Here is an 18903-nt window from a genome sequence, read left to right on the forward strand (position 1 = left end):
TATTCTATAACTTTTTACTTTAATGAACTCATTCAGGCTTGGAGATCTCTGGGGATCGTGTGCATCCCCTGCTTTCTTCCCACCTCAGTCAGGCTGGTCTAGTTCTAGTTCACATAACATGATTATCTTCCTTCAAGTGAGCCACGTTTTTGCATTAGACAGAGATGTTTAGTTTTTATCATGTTCTTTTCATTGTGTGACCTATTTTGTTTTGCATGCTTATATGTATTTTATTTTACTATTATTTTTCTCAACAGATATATTTTCTTTTTTGAAAGGAAATGTAAAAATAAAGGCACTTTTATTTTAGGAAAAATGACCAGAAGATATTAAGTTTTTCTTAAGGAATTGAAGTCTCAGTATCACAGGGATTGAGCTGAGCGCTCACTCAACATCTGAGGACAGCCCCCAGACTCATTTACGGCTTCAAATCAAAGGACTAAAGCAGTTTAGTCTCTTATATTAAAGTTATATAGCACAGTCTTGACTGTTCATAGATTCCATATATCATACTCTGGTCATCAGAGACATCCTTAATTATAAAAACGAGGCAAGGGTGATCTTACCGTAGTGTGTGTGTGTGCATGCCTGCTGTACGTGTGTGTGTGTGGAGATAAGGGGTTGATGTCAGGCATCGTCCTATATCACTGTCCATCTGGCTTTTGAAATAGGGTCTCTCTTCTTGAGCCCAGCTTTGGCCATTTTGCTGGACCATCTGGCAGTAAGCTCCAGGGATGCTCCTGTATCCACACCAGTGTTGCGGTTCCCGTCTTTCTGCCTTGTTTGGCTTTCACACGAGGGATGGGGATCTGAGCATGTCTTCACACTTGTGCAGGTAGTTCTTTACCCACAGAACTCGCTCCAAGCCCTCATTCTCAACATTTGAGTAAAATACACAATACAGCACGGAAAAAGTCTTCGATATTGCCAGATACTGTTCAATGTATTTCTGCATTCCACACTCTTGTGTGACCCGTTCATTTCAAGGAAGTCAGACGTCCACAGTCAGTGTAGATGGCGCCTTTATTAGCTCAGCAAAGGACCCTGCTGTTTATCCATTTTCGCACGGCAAGCCTCTTCACTTCACCTCGGATCCATTCTCACTCCTGCATCATCCACCGCCAAGCTTTGCTCTAACATGTCTGCCCGTTTGTCTCCCTCCTCGCTGCTGTAATCCCAATCCACGGCATGACCTCTGACTTGGATTGTAACCACAGTCACCCATCAGTCTCCTTGCTTACATTTTAGTCATCTCCTAGATGAACAAAAGGCACGTCTCGTGAGGTTTGCAGAGTGGTGTCTCACATTCATACACAAGGAGAGGCTGAAACAGGTGGGGCAAATCGCAAAGCCACATTGGTTTCACACAGGATTTCCCCTTTATTCCCTGTGATCATTCTATTTCCATAGGAAACGGTATGTTCATTTTCACCTCTCAGCTTTGGTTTTTGGAACCTTTCTGCCCTCTGATTTCTTCTTACTGCCCAGCTCTTGGCTTGCGTATCATCTCTTTAGGAAGGTTTTCTGTGACCCGATGATTCCAGTCGCTCCTCTCCTTTCTGTCATTTGCTATAATAGTAGCCTATTGACTTTTTTTCTGATAACTAGGGGGTGTGATGTTGGTTTCAACTGTTAACTTGATCAGATCTAGACTCACCCAAGAGACAAGCCTCTGGACACTGGGTACAGTCTTGGGTAGGGTAATCCAGGTACAAGGACCCTTTCACTTAAGAGTGATTCTGAGCTACATAAAACAGACAAAGAGATGCAGACACCACACTCACCATTTCCTGCCTCCTGAGTGCAGTTGATATGACCATCTGCCATAGGCCCCTGGTGCTAGGAATTTCCACTGTGATGGGCTTAACTGCGGAACTGTTGACCAAAAAAGCTCATTTTTCCTTAGGCTGTTTTTGTTAGTGCATTCCGTATCAACAACAGAACAAGTTTCCAAATGGAAATTTGTTACCAGGAGTAGGGTTATTTCCTTGATAAACATGACCATGTGGATAAACTTGACCTTTGGGATGGTTGTGGCTATAACACGGAAAAGTTTGGTACTTTGTCCTGGAGATACCATAGCGTGTTGGAAGGAGAGACTGATGGGCTTTTTGGTGGGGGCTTGGGGGACAAGAATTCTGAGAGAAATGCAATCATGGAAGCTGGCTCATGAGATGTCTGAGCGGAAAAGAACTCTAGCACGGACTGGACTGGGGGGGAAAGAACTCTAGCACGGACTGGACTGGGGGGGGAAGAACTCTAGCATGGAATGGACTGGGGGGGGGTGGAGAACTCTACCACAGAATGGACTGGAGGGGTGGAGAATTCTACCATGGAATGGACTGGGGGGGGGGAAGAACAGTGTCCTGAGAACTTGACGGGGGGGCGGGGGGAAGAACTCTAGCATGGACTGGACTGGGGGGGGTGGAGAACTCTACCATGGAATGGACAAGGGGCCACCCACGGGGTATTTGGGTCAGCAATGTGACTTCATTCTGACAGTGTCCTGAGAACTTGAGTGAAATTGAATTTAAAGACAATGAATTCAATTTTCAGAAATTTCAAAGCCGGAAATAATTCAGGCTGGGCTGATGAAACATTTGCAAGCGATGAAGAGGTCAGTGCCACCAAGGAGAAACTTCCTGTGCTGTCCTCAGGCAACAGGGAAGATTTCTCGAGATTAAACCTTTACCCATCAGAGGTTCCATCTTGTGAAGATCCAAGTTCACCAAAAGGCAGAAAGCCTAAGATGTAGGGGGTCTCTGATCCTCAAAAGGCACTCCCTAGAAGTGCCCCCCCCCAGGGCCAGCACACAGATGACCCAGCTGTGGTTAAGGGGGTCAGGCTACATTTAGATGACAGCAGAACTTGGCGGTTTATCCATGTGGTTGGTGGCCGTGCTCAAAGGGATGCATTTGGGAGTCAAGTTGATGGGGATGATTGTGATGATTAGTCTAAATCATCAACTTGATGAGGTCCAGCCCCACTTGAGAGACTTCCAGGTATGCCTGTGGGAACTGTCTTGAGGAGATAAATTGAGTGGGAAGACATGCCCACTGTGGTCAGCACCATTCCCTGGGATGAACTGTTAAGGTAAGTAGTAACAAGGAATTCACCTAGGACATGGAAGTAATAATTGACAAGAAGAAACAGGTATGGAAAAAGTTGTAGCAGAAGAACTGATAATTTTTTGTAATCAACTAGACGGATAAGAAGGATTCAGTCCATCTGAATGAAATACCACTGAGAAAAAACATTGAGTGATCTTTAAAGCTAGCATGGGTATTCAACTGGATGCCAGGCTTATAGGTGAGTAAGAGTTGCCCTTCTCTTATCCACTAGACATTGTGACAATCATAAGTTTTACACTGCTGGCCCTTCTCTTATTTACCAGACATTGTGACAATCTTACGTTTTACACTGATACACTGTTTCTCAGGTATCTATCCTTCAGAGACTGACTATTACAGAGAAGTCAAAATCAGCTTCTTTCTATCCTTCAAGGTTCCTTAGCTGGGGCATGCACTATATGGACATAAGAAAGATCAGCAGAAGAAACCAAACATTTGAATTACATGTGTATGCGCAGGAGTTGCACACAAAATGATTCTCAAAAAAAAAAATAACCCCAGCTAACTGAAGCTTGTGTGGCCCCCTGAAGTACAGACAGGAATAGAGGCATGAGGCTTTACCAGGCTTAGGGAGAGTGAGGTGGAGATGCATGTGGTAATTGTAGCTTGTCTTGTACACAGACAGAAAGCTCTTCAGAAAAGGCAAATCTGTTTCCACGTGAATGTCAGAACAGGTGCTAGCTGTGGTCTTAACAAACACTACTCTCTGACTGGTAACAGTTCTTTGGAGGGAATTCAAAGAGCTCCCTTTGAAGGATTAACTTCTCAGAAAGAGTCTCTGTCTGTGGTTCTGTGAACAGTGCCCCCTTTTCAAAGGGACCAGCCCACTAGAGTGCCCTGGTCACCGAGCACCTCAAGAGAAGACAGGTTTTCCCCACAGCACTCTGCCTGTCTTTCTTTGGAAAATTACCTGTATCTTCCACTTTTAAAAGCTCACTCAGTACTGACCAGTCATAGTCATAAAACTAATGAAATAAAAAAATAAAGCATTTTTTCTGACACATTGACATCTACAAAGCATGTAAAAATGCTTTTAAGTACTCCAAATTTTGTTGCATTGCTATGAGGATGATTAATGCGGAATCTAAGAATGATAACTTATAGAAACAATGCAATAAGCCCAGTCGCAAAGCCCTCCTTTAGCATACTGCTCTGTCCAAGGCAGGCAGCACTGGATAGTCAAGGAGGACATTTCTCAAGATTCGAAGTAGCTTAAGGACTGGAGAATCAAGGGCACCAAGAACAAGGCACCAGTGTGCCTTAGTTGTACTGCAATTACAATCAATCAAACAGTGGCCCACTAGTCCCAAATAGCTCTTGCATTAGAACTAAAGTCAGACATACAATTTGAAGAATTTTAAATTTGGACTAGCATTTCAGAGAGTTTTTATAAATACAAAGTTAAACGAAGCAATTTTGTTATAGACTCGGGGATACAAAGACTCAAATGGCATTTGTAAACCGAGATATTTATAAGTTGAGTCACAGGCACACCGCAACGCTGAACGCATGACTCACGATTTGCATCTTATGTGCAATTAGTGTTTAAATGTTACGGCATCATGCCAAAGGCATGCAAGCTGTTTATACGGTCAAGGACCTCAGGATTGCTCCATCATGGCTTTTCTTCTGAGTTTAAATTACTGTCTTTGACCAGGTCCGTCATGTTTGTCTGATGGATGAAAGATAGGTCTGTCTTCTTGTGTTCCAGTCTTTTCAAAATGAACCCAAGTTCCTTCTGCAGTGTACACGGCTTCCAATGTCAAGTCCACGGTTGCCAGTGCAGCTTCACACTGCTCTTTCTGCTCGGGCTCTCGCTTGTGAGCAGTAGCATGGCCCTTCCTTTGGTTCATGGAATGTAAGATCTTGGTTTCCCTGCCCCGTGCCATCCCCAGATCCCCTTGTTTATGCTGTCCTCTTGCTGGAATGCACACTCTGGAAGGGCAGGGATCACTTCCAAAAGACTCACCATTGTGCCTTCAGAGGGAAGACCCAGCATCTGGCAGCACAGAACTAGTGAATAAATATTTGTTCCAATGGATGAATCAAGATGATAAGTAAGGCTGATTGCACAGTACGATTCAGAGTCAAGGCTGGATTTATGTATTGAAACCACACAGGAAATGGTGACGACAAATCCCTAGTGTGGGGTCAGCTGTAGGAACACGGAGGGGACAGAGTTTGGAACCAGTGTCAGAGGTAGGGCACAACATACACAGTCATTTTATAAGAATTAATCAAGAGTCCCAATTTCAAGAGTCCCTTTCCTACCCGGGACTGGAAGACAGACGTCTCGACTGCTTTTGGAAACCGACCCTACAGCTATATTTGTGTGCCATAGGATAGCGTATTTATAACTGCATTCATTATGATGTTTCTACAGTAAAATATATGGACGAAAGGTAAATGTTCACGGAGGTTGGTTGGATACATTGCGATATACTCATCCAATGACAAGCATGCAACTCTAGAAAACAAGTGAGCTTTCTAAATTCCGAGATGGAAATTTTGTATTTTTACTAAGTGAAAATAAAAGCATCACGTAAAACAATGTCTGTGTGTCATGACACTTTGTATGTTGAAGGGGCTGGGGTATAAAGTGTAGACCACCTGTATACATGCGTATAGCTTGTGTGTATAAACGTGAAGAAACTGAAAACTGAAACATAAGATTCCACAAGCCAGAGTTTCTACCGTTTACCCGTCCCCAGAATGAGGACCGCAACGAAGACTGCTCAGGAAGAGGAAGGTGGTCGATACGGCCATTGATCCCATGAAAGAAGCTCTCTGTATTTCCAAATGTATTTTATTCCCAAAGCACATGGGGCAAGTATGAGATACCACTTCTGTGGGAGGCTTTCCAGGTCCTGATGCTCACCTCTAAGGACGTCTTAAATGTCAGTATTTGGAGAAAAGATGCAGATTTTTTTTCTTCCTTTCTTTTTTGGATTTCTCTGTGTAATAGCCCTAGCTGTATTGGATTGGAATTCGCTCTTGTAGACCAGGTTGACCTTGAACTCACAGAGATCCGCCTGCCTCTGCCTCCCTAGTGCTGGGATTAAAGGTGTGTGCCACCATCACCCGCTTTCAGATGCAGATCTTTTCCCTATAGATTTAAAATGCACAGGATGGAGAGATTTCCAACTAACGATGAAGCTGTCTCTGTCTGGAAACAGTGAAGAACAGGGTCTCCAGGGCGCTTAGTGCTTCTCGGTGGCTGTGTGAGCAGGACAGAAGAAGCAGAAGATGACTGCCACCGGGTAACTCAGAGACAATGAGAGCAGCCCACCTAGACATAACCAGACTGCCTGCTCATTGAAAACCATTTCCAACAAGTAAGACTAGAGAGGACGAGAGGGAAATTCCTTGCCCCATTGTGGGCCCATCTTGAATCGATTATTCTCCAATTAGGAACTGAATCAATAACTTTCAAAGGAATTTAAACCACTGATACACTTCCCTGCCTGGTACTAATGTGCTCAGTGACATGACTCAGATCATTTTATAACTTATCTTCAACACGATTGCAGGTGCTCCTCTGCAGCAGGTTTTACGGAGAGGTTGCACGTTCTGCAGTGTGCACTGAGAACTGACTGCGTAGCCTTCATTGCTCTAAAGGAAATGCCAGCTCTTAGGAATTCAGAAGCTTCTCATTGTTAGGCCCCCGCCCCCAGACTTTGGGACATTGCTAAAAAGACAAGAACAGCATCACATGTCCTTCCCTTCCCTTGGGCAAGACACGTTGAGATGCTCTGAGCCCTCTAGTTGTCAATAGATGCAGTTATAGAACAGTGTGCCCTCCTCCGCTTTAAAGACCCAGTGCTTCAATATTTTGCGAATCAAGGACAACTGGGTATGTTTAAAATATGCTGCGCTCTTGACTCCCTCCCCGACAAGCACCGTCATAAAGGGGCGCACAGGCTCATCTTTGATTCAATTTAGTTCTCCGTCTCTGTTTGGTCTACCTGCACCACCTGGTGGTAGAGTATGTTAAGTGCGAAGTTGTGAGTGTGTGTGTGTGTGTGTGTGTGTGTGTGTGTGTGTGTGTGGTTGGGGGGTATGTGGAAAAGAGAATTTTAGTACTTAAATACTCATTTGGACTGATGATACAATGGCTTCATACTAAATATAAAATACAGGCTTGCTCAGTAAAGGATAGGCCGGAACTCATTTTGGAGAGCAAAAGGGCCCTCTTACAACTCTGTTCAGGGTTTATCAGTTATTTATTATGCAATTGCTCTCAAGGGGGCATAAGTCAAACACCAAGGCAAAACCATTTTTCTAAAAGAATAATAGTTTTACCAATCATGTGTCCCTTTGCTTCCGTGAGCCATCAGTATAAATAAATCACAAGACACAGGATGTTACAGTGACAGAGCAGCACCGGCCCCATGAGACATGGTCATTGATTTGATACCAGAAGCAGCAGCTGAGCCATGGGGAAGTCCAGTGACTGGTCCAAGGGCACACTGTTTGTTAGAATCACCATCCAATAGGAAGCTAGATCCCTCAGCCTAAAGACTCACACACAATGGTAGGATACCTGGGAAAAGATATGTCCTTGCTTGCTTAGGAATACCTGCTTTCAGACCCTGAGTGGTGGACTATCCCCTGTATTCTACTTGCAAAAAACCAAACCAAACAAACAAACAAACAACCCCGCCCCCCAAATTAAAAAACAACAACAAAAAGCCATGTAAGGTCAGGGAGCCTGTGTGGGTCCCTGTGTGCCTATATGGGTTTCCTGCATATATGTTATGGCTAAGTAGGTTGGTGTTCTTGTGGGACTCCTAACAGTGGGAGGGAGCGAGGGCTCTGGCTCCTTTGTCTACTTATGGGACCCTTTTCCTCCTACTGGGTCGTCTTGTCCAGCCTTGATGTGATAGTATGTAGCTGGTCTTATAGGAGTATGTTATGCCGTGTTTGGCTGATGTCCCTGGGAGGCCTGTTCTTTTCGGAGGGGAGATGGAGGGAGCACGGATCTGAGGGACAGGAAGATGGGTGAAGAGAATGGGGGGAGGGGAGGGAGAGGCAATTGCAGTCTGGATATAATATATGAGAGAATAATACTAAAAAAATAACATAAAGATCGTCTAACTATTTAAAAGCCTGTATACATGCTCTTGGAAATGTTTCCAAGGTCTGAGCAGCGGCTGTGTTTTAAAGATCTAACATTATTTCCCTTTCTCCTTGTAACTGCTTGAGAATCAGAGGGCTGGTTCCACAGAGCCGATGCCCACTTGTAGATTTAAACATAAGCCGTGTTCATAGCTCCCCCTTATGACCACTCAACATTACACAAGCCTCCTTTTAGCCCTGCTGTTTCATCCACCAAACAGCTCACTGGTTAAGTTTTAATTGCTTCCAATGAGGTCAGCAAAGGTATTTATTGAAAATCTCTGAATAAAAGGCTCCACGCACACACACACAAGCGCACGCGCTCACACACGGAGAAAACCCTTTTGCCTGTTGATTTATGGAAACAATTATGATTCTGCTGGAGGATTTCTCAGCTGAGAAATAGTTTGTAGCTACAGCAGAGAGGCTCAAGTTGCACGAGGCAGGCAGCAGACACGGACCTCTTGTGTACCCAGCTGTTCTAAACAGAACAAGTAAGTTACTGTTATTTGTCTTTACAGAAATGCTGACTCTCTTCTGAAAGGTTTTCTCTTTCTGTGGTTACGGTACTGCGGGGGGGGGGGAAGGCGTTTGAACAGTAAATATCTGCAGAAATGTGCTGGAGTATGTATGGAAAGAGAAGCTGGAAGCTCTCCAGAGCAATCCCGACACTTAACTTGAAAAATATGGGCAGTTTAGGGGGAAATAATTATTAAGCACAAATGTAAAAGCATATGCTAATGAAATCCAGGGACAGCGTTTCTCCTCCACTGATAGTGACTATAAAACTCAATTTGAGTCAATAGCTCTAAGTACAGGGAGCTCTTAGCAAGACAGCAACCGGAATGAATGGTGCGGTTCTCTTGTGATGGCTCTCCCTTAATGCCTGGCTCTTCTCAATTTGCATGCAGAGTGGCAAAGATGCTAATACCCTCTGTGGAAGGTGTTTTAAGCCTGCCTTCGATGCTTAACTACACTGTGTGTTATACTACTTACCCACTGAAATTGATACAACCAACTTTTCTCTTCCTCTCTCCTCCCCACCCCTTCCCATTCTTTATCTCTCATTGTGAACAGAAGTCAAGGAGCACACGGCAGTACAGCAACTGGCCTTGCTGCAAAAGCTGTGTGTATAAGGATTCATCTCTCAACTGTGTTACTGAAGGAGGAATCCTGCTATTGGTATCCGAAGCTAAGGATAAACTTAAGAGTCTGGGAAGAGCGACCACCTTTTCTCAGAGCAATCTCCAGTGCACAGACAGGAGGAGGCCCATGACCTAGGAGTGGCAGTCAGCCCAGGATTCGGTTCTCATTATGTTATTCATGAACACCCGGAGCACTACACTATAATGCGCAAATGGATACTGACATGGATCCTGCCACCTCTGCTCTACAGGTCCTGCCTCCACCTTGTCTGTCTAGTGGGCACTATGTCTTTAGCATGCAATGACATGACTCCAGAGCAAACGGCCACGAACGGCAACTGTTCGAGCCCCGAGCGACACACACGGAGCTATGATTACATGGAAGGAGGGGATGTAAGGGTGAGAAGACTGTTCTGTCGCACGCAGTGGTATCTGAGGATTGACAAGCGAGGCAAAGTGAAGGGGACCCAGGAGATGAAGAACAGTTACAGTAAGTGACGTCTTTATTACAGCCCTGGCGAGAGCTTTCTGCTTTGTGTAAAGCTCACCTTTTGGTGGCATGTTCTCCTTTCCTCTGGGGTGGAGGGGCAAAGCAGTACCAACTCCTAATTTCTCTACATTGGGGTTTCTGCAACAAGTCTCTAAAATATCTGTGAGAACAGGGCAAGTGTACTCATCTTATGGCTGGAACTGACAGCACAAGGCAGTGGAAAATCCTTACACTGTGGCCTAAATCCAAAACGCTCTTTAGTAAGAAAACGTTTCGCAGACAGTCCTCAGGCTGACATGTGTTGTTCGCCTAGCAAAGTCCGTAGAGGTTTGCATACAGCTCTCAGTAGGGGTTCACCAAACTACCAGCCCCAAGTCTGAGGAACAGAGACGGGATCTGCCTTTATAAGTTGTGTTGCCTTTGAAAGGACTTTGTCATGGTGCAAACCGGTTCAGAATCTACTTTCTGAGCATCCACAGCTGTGTGTTTCTCACACCGAAGGGGGTCTGCAGTGCCTTCAACCATCCTTAGTCTAATGAGCTTGTATTAGATTCTTTGGTCCCCTACCCACCAGATGACAGGTCTTTCCATGGGTCTCTGCCGTGGAACTTCTATGCTGCTTTATGAGGGACGTAACTGTGAGGAAGTAGAAGTGAGTTAGAGAGAAATTATGTCCAAGCCTTTCAGCTGGAGCACCCCACTCTCCCCTCAAGCCCCAGCTACCCTTTCTCCTTAGAATGTCAGGGCTTGCATTTTCATCTAGTGATTACAGCTAGTAACTAATTTCAGTGGTGTTAAATTCAGCAGAGCGCACACTCAACGGTCGCCTTAAGCATTTAAAACTCACAGGTGGGGAGATAGGTTTGCCAGCATTATTAGTAAGTGGACAGCGTTGACTCTGTGTGTTTGGTAATCTGTGTGGTGCCGTAGATAAAAAAGGATGCATGGAGGTTAACAGTGTAGCTGAGTGTCTGTGACAGGGTCACTCCAACCTTTCCTTATCTGTTCTCCAAATAGTCTTTGAGATCTAACCTCATGGACCAATAGGCAAGAGTTTGGTGACTCTGTTTCCAATATGAAAATGACGGACCTCCATTTAAGCTATGGCTGATGGAAATTGTGGGTGAAGGAACCTGCCAGGTCTGGAAGACTAGTGCTGTGGAATTCAGCTAAACAAACCGATAGCTGCTTCTACGTGAGCCACTGAATTTGGCTTTTTCATTTCATTTGAAAACCAGTGAGCTTTACCATAGATGACAGAATCTGGGGGAAGTCAGAATCTAAGCGGCAGTTACAGCAGCACGTGTTCTGTCCCTGTCTGTAAATGACTCTGGGGACAAGTTCTTAGTTTTTCCATCCTTCAACCTGGAAACATGGATGGAGTTTTTAAAACCCTTTCTCATTGTCACAGTCTACTGTGTTCTAAATCAGGGACTGTACTATACAGTGCAAAGAAGCCTAAGCATCCCTTTCCACAACTGTCACCCAAAGAAGGAGCTAAAGGTGTCTGCTATCTCTCCACAATAAATCACGCAGCTAGGGCTAATTTCAAACTTCATAATCAGGTTATCATAGCTGGACTGTAGGCTTTTTCTACTTAAGGACTAATTCCTTTGGGTGCTTTCTACTAACTCATGCAAAAGGTAAAAAATAATGGAAGATAAAATTCAGTGAAAAAATGAGTATGTACAATTATTTGAGATTAAAGCAGTTATAATCGGAATGCATACATATATGTGATTTTTATTTTGTTTTGTTAAATTTCTTGAATTCATGAATTTCAAATATTTATACATACTTGCAAAGTGGTAAAATCATTTTATGTTTTGAAGCCTGGTTACCCTTGAGTAGCCCTAAAGCCCATTTGGCTCTCCCCTTTCCCCAAACACTGATTCTAGAGTAATAAGACAGACAAAAGTCTCGCCCCACATCACAGTACCTCTGTACTCAAAGAGACTGATAGTTTATGCAAATGACTTTCACTTACAAGCTTTTAATAGTCTAAACTTACATACTTTCTCAAGATAGTAAAATCTCCTAGAAAGAGAAAACCTCACCGGAACCTTTTAACTAAACTATAAAGTGGTTGTCATGGCCCTGCCAGCCTACTGAAATGGACAGGTAAGGTTTCTCCAAAGTTAGACAGATGTCAAATCATTTTTGTGTGTAAGAAATCCCAAGAGATAGAAGAATAAAGGAAAATAATTTATTCAGAGAAAATTCTGATAAGCATCGCCTGCTGGTTGAGGCAGCCTTGCTCATTTTAAGCATGAATACAAGCAGGGCACCTGCGAGGTTGAAGATACGGAATCCAGGTACAAGGAGTGTGGGCAGCTGGGCTTGTTTACATCAGCCCAAGAGGAGGCAGGCGAAATGCAATCACAAAAGCTGGGGATGGGTTCACAGTCCTCAGAATCAGCTCAAAGATCCAACCAGGAGGTTCCCCTCCTGCTGTCATCAGAACGACAGTTCAAAGTAACTGGATTGAAGGCAGCAGAATTCAGAAAGGAATAAAGCTCAGAAGTAAAGCCCAGATTTCCTTCCCATGGTCTGATGCCTTCCATTTCTACACAGGTCCTTGAACGTCTTTGGAAGCCCTTTATAATGGCACTGGTTTTCGTTTTCTCTCCGTTAGCCACTCTCTTGGCGTTTGTTTGAGTGAGAGGAGACATGGCCCGAGGATATGAATAAGACTTGGCAGGCTGCTTGCTTCCCCAGTGAAGCATGGCACCCTGGGGTCCTACCCATGCTAAGCACGCCTGTTATCCACCGACCACATATTTTCCTCCAGGGAATATGCTTTATGAGACATTGATAGATATGGACCAGCACTTCGGGAAGAGGCGAAAGACCTGGGCACGGCACCCTTGCTTCCTTAAGGAGTGGGACTGGGGTAGGTGTACCAAGAGCAGGCAGGTGGGGCTGCTGTTAGGTCACATGTCGTACCTCAGCTCTTTAGGGGAATTGAAACATCACTTCAGTGGTGTTTGGAGCCTTTGTTTCAGTCTTCCCCCATGTTAGATTATTTTGCAGAAAATATCAAGTTTAGATCAGAATAAGTAAACTGTATAGTAAAAAACAAAGAAAGAAAACAAAGAATCCCAACCCCTCCAGACAGTTCGCCAAGGATGAATTTATGGATTTTGGAATTCAGGAGGAGGAGACCACTGTTTGAACCCCTTAGGGCAGTGCAAGGGGGGTGGGGAGGGGTCACAGATCTCCTCTCTGTTCTCTCTGGTGGCCCCTCATTCAGCTCTACAGTAGGTTTTGAAATGACGGAATTGGACCTTAACAAGAAGAATAGACGCAGAAGCCCTCGCAGCAGGGGAAGGTTGGTAAGTAGTATCGTGGAGGGACAGAGAGTGAATGGTCAATGCTTCTAGCGCTTCTGTTGTCAGAACAGTCCTCTTGGAGGCAAGGCCAGCGGCTGGGTCTAGATAATGATTGGAGCAGACAGCTCCTCAGCAGACAGAGGCAATCACTCCACACCTGACAAAAATAACACAGCTGGGAGTTGAGGTGCTGAGTGAGAGATGGCAGCAGTGAGCTGGGTGCCCGACAACTGCTCCGAGAGACAGATGTGGGACAGAGGACCCAGCCCCTGACGATCAGTTTCCTGCTTTGTTTGTCTTTAGTCACTAAAATATTGTGTTCACAACAATAGTTAATACCATCCGTTCCTCTGGAGAACTCCTTGATGACCAGAAGCCTCTGATCCAGGAGGAAGCCCATCTGCCTTTTTGAACACTGTTAGTCACAAAGTAAGAAAGGGTTATTTGTTCTGAAAGTTGGCCAATGGCTTGGCAACATTCACTCTTGGACTGGTAGGCTGTGATGGGATGTGGCCTCACAATTGGCGGAACACAAATAAACACAGCATTGTTGGATTTGACTTTGGCCACAGAACCTTCAGCAACTCAATTGTCAACAATTCCTTGGATGGGTTCCTGTCTGTGTTAGTCTCTATAGGGCCTCCCAGTCCACAGCATCTCAGAACGCAGAGAGTGCAAACATGCTTGGGTCCCATAGAGTTCTCAGTAACTGCTCTAGAAGAGCAACCCATACCATCAGAATAAAGAATCAAAATTATAAACGCAACACCCGCCTTTTAAAAAAGGATAAAGACCTTATCCACAAAAAGCTATGGAGTTCTGTGGAGCACATGCGCAAAACAAAATCCTAGAAATGATTGACAAGCTGGAATCTTCTAGAACTGGCAACTGGGATTCCTTATTAAAGGAATCTCAAGTCTTTTAAATATGAGGGATGTATAAATTGCTGAGGGGCAGATTTAGAAATGTTAGCTACTCTATGAAAACTCAGTTTTAAATTGTTTTTTCCATATTTAGTTACGGCAAGTAACTGAAACTTACTAAATGCTAGAAACTTCATTAACACAAATATGCTCTCTTAATATTACCTTACTTAAAACGACCAGGTTTTAATGCTTAGTTTTTTTTAGCTTTGATTATTTAGTGTGTGTGTCTGTGTGGGTATGTGCATGCTACTGCAGAGATGCCCAGTTTTTAATGCTTAGGTTTTTAGCTTTGATTATTTAGTGTGTGTGTCTGTGTGGGGTATGTGCGTGCTAATGCAGAGAAGCCTGGTGGAGGACTCAGGTGTGAGGTCCCATGAACCCAGTGTTATGGGACGGTTGTAAGCCGCCTGGTGAGGGTGCTAGGAATCAAACTCAGGTCCTCTGCAAGAGCAGTACAGGTTCTTCACCACGGGGCCATCTCTCCAGCCCTAAACTGACCATTTCAATGTTACTGTCATCTCTGCATTAGTCCAGATCAGACAGCCCTTTTCCTATGGCTGAGGTGTAGAAGCTCTCTCCACAGCCTGTGGGGTAGGAAAACCAAAGGCCAGAATGACCTAAGGCAGTAGAAAAAAGGCAGATTTTAGACACGTGGAAGGAGCTGCTTTCTCTAGACCTTTTTCCCCTTCTATTTCTCAATCTTGGCTGAATATTGTATTCATCTGGGACCTGTAAAAAATACTGATGCCAGATCCCATCCACCAGGACTCTCATTAACTTGATCTAGGGTGCAGTCTGGGCATCAGGAATTTTAAAAGCTCTCTAGATGATTCTGAGATGCGTCCAAGGCTGAGAACTACTGCACTGTGAGAATCACATTAGTGCGCTTGAGAAACCGTAGTTTGATTGAATCAAAATCCTACCAGGAGGGGAGGAGACGCAAAATCAGTATTCTTTACAGTTGTCCAGGGACGCTGTGCACAGCTAGAACTGCAAACTTCTACTTGGGGGGTGGAAGGTGGGAGGTGAGGGCTGGGGGATGGGGTGCAGCCTGAACCGACTCAGGGATGCTTATGAAAATTTTGGAGCCCTGGCATTTAGGGAGTTAAACTGGCCCCACCACCAGACTGGAGGAACGTATCTCTGAGTTGTGTATCAAGGAGTTCTTCTAGGCCCGCTGGACATCAACATGTGCTCAGCCAGCCTGGACACGAACGTGAGGGCAGCCCTGTAGCATGACAGAAGGTGACACAGCTGCACTGTGACAGCTGCAGGAACGGGAGGCCAAGGGCGGCACAGACACCAGTGTCTGCTGTGAACCCAGACACTTCTAAATTGGGCTTTTCTCTCGCATAGCCACACGAGTAAACTCAAAGGCAAGAGACTGAAAATGACAGTTGGTCAACTTAGAAAATCCAGTGGGGACAAAACCATAGGTCCCCAAGGGATGTTCCCAGTCTAGTCATCTTTGCAAGGCTGGGAATCTACAAAACACAAAGGCAGTACTTTCTTTACTTTTTTTTTTTTTAATAGAAAATAGTTTTGGTAGAACAGTAACTTCTATAGAATCACCGTGGAAACACAGTATCTCTACATTTAAATTTCTCATATGGCATATAACACATAGGAGAAAAGGGTAACTGCTAATCTTTCTACATTCCAAACAGGCCGAAATGAAAGGTCTTTTTCATTCACATGGCTTGCAAAGCTGTGTTAAAAGTCACTGGACAGGGAACGGAGAGATGGCTCAGAAGTTAAGAGCAGGCACTGCCTTTTGCAGAGGCCATGAATTCAGTTCCCAGCACCATGCCAGGCATCTCCAGCTCCAGGAGCTCCCACACCCTCTTCTGGACTTCGTAGGCCTCCGTACTCACAGATGCACAGTCTCCTCCCACCATATACATACTTAAAAATGAAATAAGTCACTGGACGTTTAAGTAATTCTTGGCCAAGTTTCAACTCTGGTTTTGAGCTTACCCACCCTAAGCAGAGGAATATTTCAAGAGTTTTAAATACCGTGCTTCAGCTTCCTTAAGCGGCATATTTTTCATTTTCCACAGTATTTCCCATTTTATGCTTGCATTTGAATTTTAGATGCACTTCTAGATAATATTGACAGAAATATTTGAGGCAAAATTCATAATCAACCCAGTTTGCATGTTTTCCTTAAGGCAGTTTTTCCAAAGTCTGTTTCTTAGAATACTGACGTCCCCCGAGATATTAGTGGTGTTTCCTCAAGCTGTTTCTCTGGATGGTTGACTGGGAAATACTCACTTAATGATGCTGAATTCGTCTCTTGCAGAACTCTCTGAGTTTATGTTACTCTATGGTTAGCTTCAGCTTCAAGGAAATAATACATGTGGGTTTCCAAACTGACTTGACAACAGAAAGCTCCTTTGTTCCCATTCTTCTCCCTATTCTGGCTTTTGGTAGAACATTTAAATTTCATTAATTTGAAACCAGAGAGCAAATTGAGGTCCATCTTTGGAGTAGTCAAGAACTAAACCAACCTATCATTCAGTTGTTTGTCTGAAATGAAAGGTCACACAACAAAACTGCCCCATGATTTCAGAACCAGCGGAGCTCAGTTATGCTGAGACAGAAGCGTGCCTGTCAGTCTGCTTCAAGACCGTATTCTTACAGTGGTGAAGGGCTTAATCCAGATATTTCCAGTGAGACTGAGGTCTGAATGAGAGTTCTATCTGTGCTGTAGGCAGCCATGTGGGACTATTTTCCTAACAGGAAATGATGAAGCTTGTAGCTATGTCTGGGCAACCTACAAATTATAGACTTATTTATTCTACCGAAACCTAAAATGCTTTTGTGGCTCCAGGGTGACTGAACAATTCTTATTATGTGTGCTCCATACAATAAACTTTATTTTACTAATCAAAAAGTAGTTCCGGCAAAAGATGCAGTTATTTCAATTTTTATCAATAAGTAACAAGTTTCATTAATTCACCAAGATATTTAGAAATTTGAAATTTTACAGAACCTGACAGGAAAACTACCAGAGAGCCTCTCATCTGAGATTTTAGATGGTGACAGGGCCAGTGGCACTCAGTCCTCTCCATGCCTAGGTGTTCTATTAGCTGCACAGTAGACACCTGCTTACTGCTGGCTCTCCCTGCATGGACTTAGCACTCAACCCGAAAGGCTCTCGCTCTTCCTTTTATCGCCCTCTGGCCCAGGGTGCTGCATTTAGCCCAGTGGAAGAAGGCAGAAATAGTTATAATTATTAAACATATTTGTCACTTAACTGATTATATATTTAAAATCAGTTGTCAGTAAAAATATACTGTTTAATCATCAAAAAAGTTGATGCAAATAAGAACTAAATGCTTTTTTGAAAGAAAAATATGCCTCATTTTTTTCTTATTATCTAACCCTCAAAAATAAAATTATCTCCCAGAGGCCATTTGGCTAAGTTTTTCTAGGGAAGGCCAAGAGTTCAGTGGAAAGGTGTTTTGTTATCAAGGCCAACTGCATAAGAGGTTGGAGACACTGGAAGATTAGGTATTGGGGCAACAAGAAGACCAAGCTTGGAAGAGCTATGGGCCTCCTCAACATTCATTCTCATTTTTACCTGTTTATTTATCAAGAAGTATACCCAGAAGAAATAATTTATACTTGATATTGGCTTTAGGAATATCTGTATTTAAAGGAGGCAAAAAAAAAAAAAAAAACCCTTAGGAACTAAGATGAGTTGTCCTACCAGAAAACAATCGGTAGACTGGTTATTTTAGGGTGGGAATCTACCCACTAGTGGGAATAGCCCTTGTGATGGTTTGTTTGTGTCAGTTTGGGCATGTCCATGGGGGCATTTTTTTGGTTAATGATTGATGTAGAAGGGCCCAGTTCATGGGCAATGCCACCCATGGCAGGAGGTCCTGGGCTACATAAGAAAGCTAAAGCGGAGAGATCCAGTAGGCGGCATTCCTCTGTGTGTCCTCTTCAGCTCTTGCCTCCAAGCTCCTGCCTCGAGTTCCTGCTCTGACTTCCCTCAGTGACAGATGGCCTGGGAGTTGTTAGAGGAAGCACCCCCCCCCCAGTTGCTTTTGGTCACAGTGTTTAAGCACAGCGATAGAAGGCAACCCAGGGACCAGAGCAGAGAGGAGGAAAGGAGAGATACGCTGGGAGAGAGAAATGAGGAGCAGCAGGAACCCCGGGGGCTGCTCTCAATTTGTGTTAGTGGCAGCAGCCTGGTAAGTAAGAGCATCTCTGGGTCTTACCAGAGTTTTTAGATGTTTCTGATCACATTCCTGGCTTGTCTCATTCATGGAGGGGAGGCACGGGGCCATGGGGTATCATCTGTATAGGAGGCACAGTATCTCCCTTTCTTTGCACTAAGAAGAAAGGGATCATACAAAATTTTGAAAGACTGATGACACCTTCCTGTTTTCATTCTTTTGTTAAATTCAAGAGTCTGAGAAACTAAAGATACAGTGTTAAACAGCTTTACAGCTTGTGTTTTTGGAGAGCTAACAGTTTAGTTGGGCTTAGAGGAGGGCCACAAGGCAGAGGGGCAAGTTTAGAGGACAGGGATTGGCTAACCCAGCAAGAGAGAGAGCTCAGGTGTCCTGAGGGAAATGCCTTTTAAGGCACTGTTAAGATGGCGAGGTTTGAACACGAGAGTAATTCAGCATCTCTCTAGGATCAATGTGGAACTCAACAATGGTTATCCTAATTTTTTTCTTTATTTCAAAAAGCGCGAGAACACACACACACACACACACACACACACACACACACACACACACA

General features: G+C 44.1%; 2 protein-coding genes across 2 annotated transcripts in view; one reads left to right on the forward strand and one right to left on the reverse strand.

Moving 5' to 3' along the window:
* Fam227b (family with sequence similarity 227 member B) overlaps positions 1–18903 on the reverse strand; it is a 151739-nt gene that overhangs the window by 43457 nt on the left and 89379 nt on the right. The window lies entirely within an intron of this gene.
* Positions 8478–18903, forward strand: part of Fgf7 (fibroblast growth factor 7) — a 53936-nt gene continuing 43510 nt past the window's right edge. Inside the window, exons 1-2 of the mRNA XM_005364405.3 lie at positions 8478–8743; positions 9327–9884. Coding sequence (XP_005364462.1) covers positions 9599–9884 — 286 coding nt within the window. The 5' untranslated portion in view covers positions 8478–8743; positions 9327–9598. The remainder of the gene's footprint in view (positions 8744–9326; positions 9885–18903) is intronic.

The sequence above is a fragment of the Microtus ochrogaster genome (assembly GCF_000317375.1).
Source record: "Microtus ochrogaster isolate Prairie Vole_2 chromosome 14 unlocalized genomic scaffold, MicOch1.0 chr14_random_1, whole genome shotgun sequence".
NCBI classification, from domain to species: Eukaryota; Metazoa; Chordata; class Mammalia; order Rodentia; family Cricetidae; genus Microtus; species Microtus ochrogaster.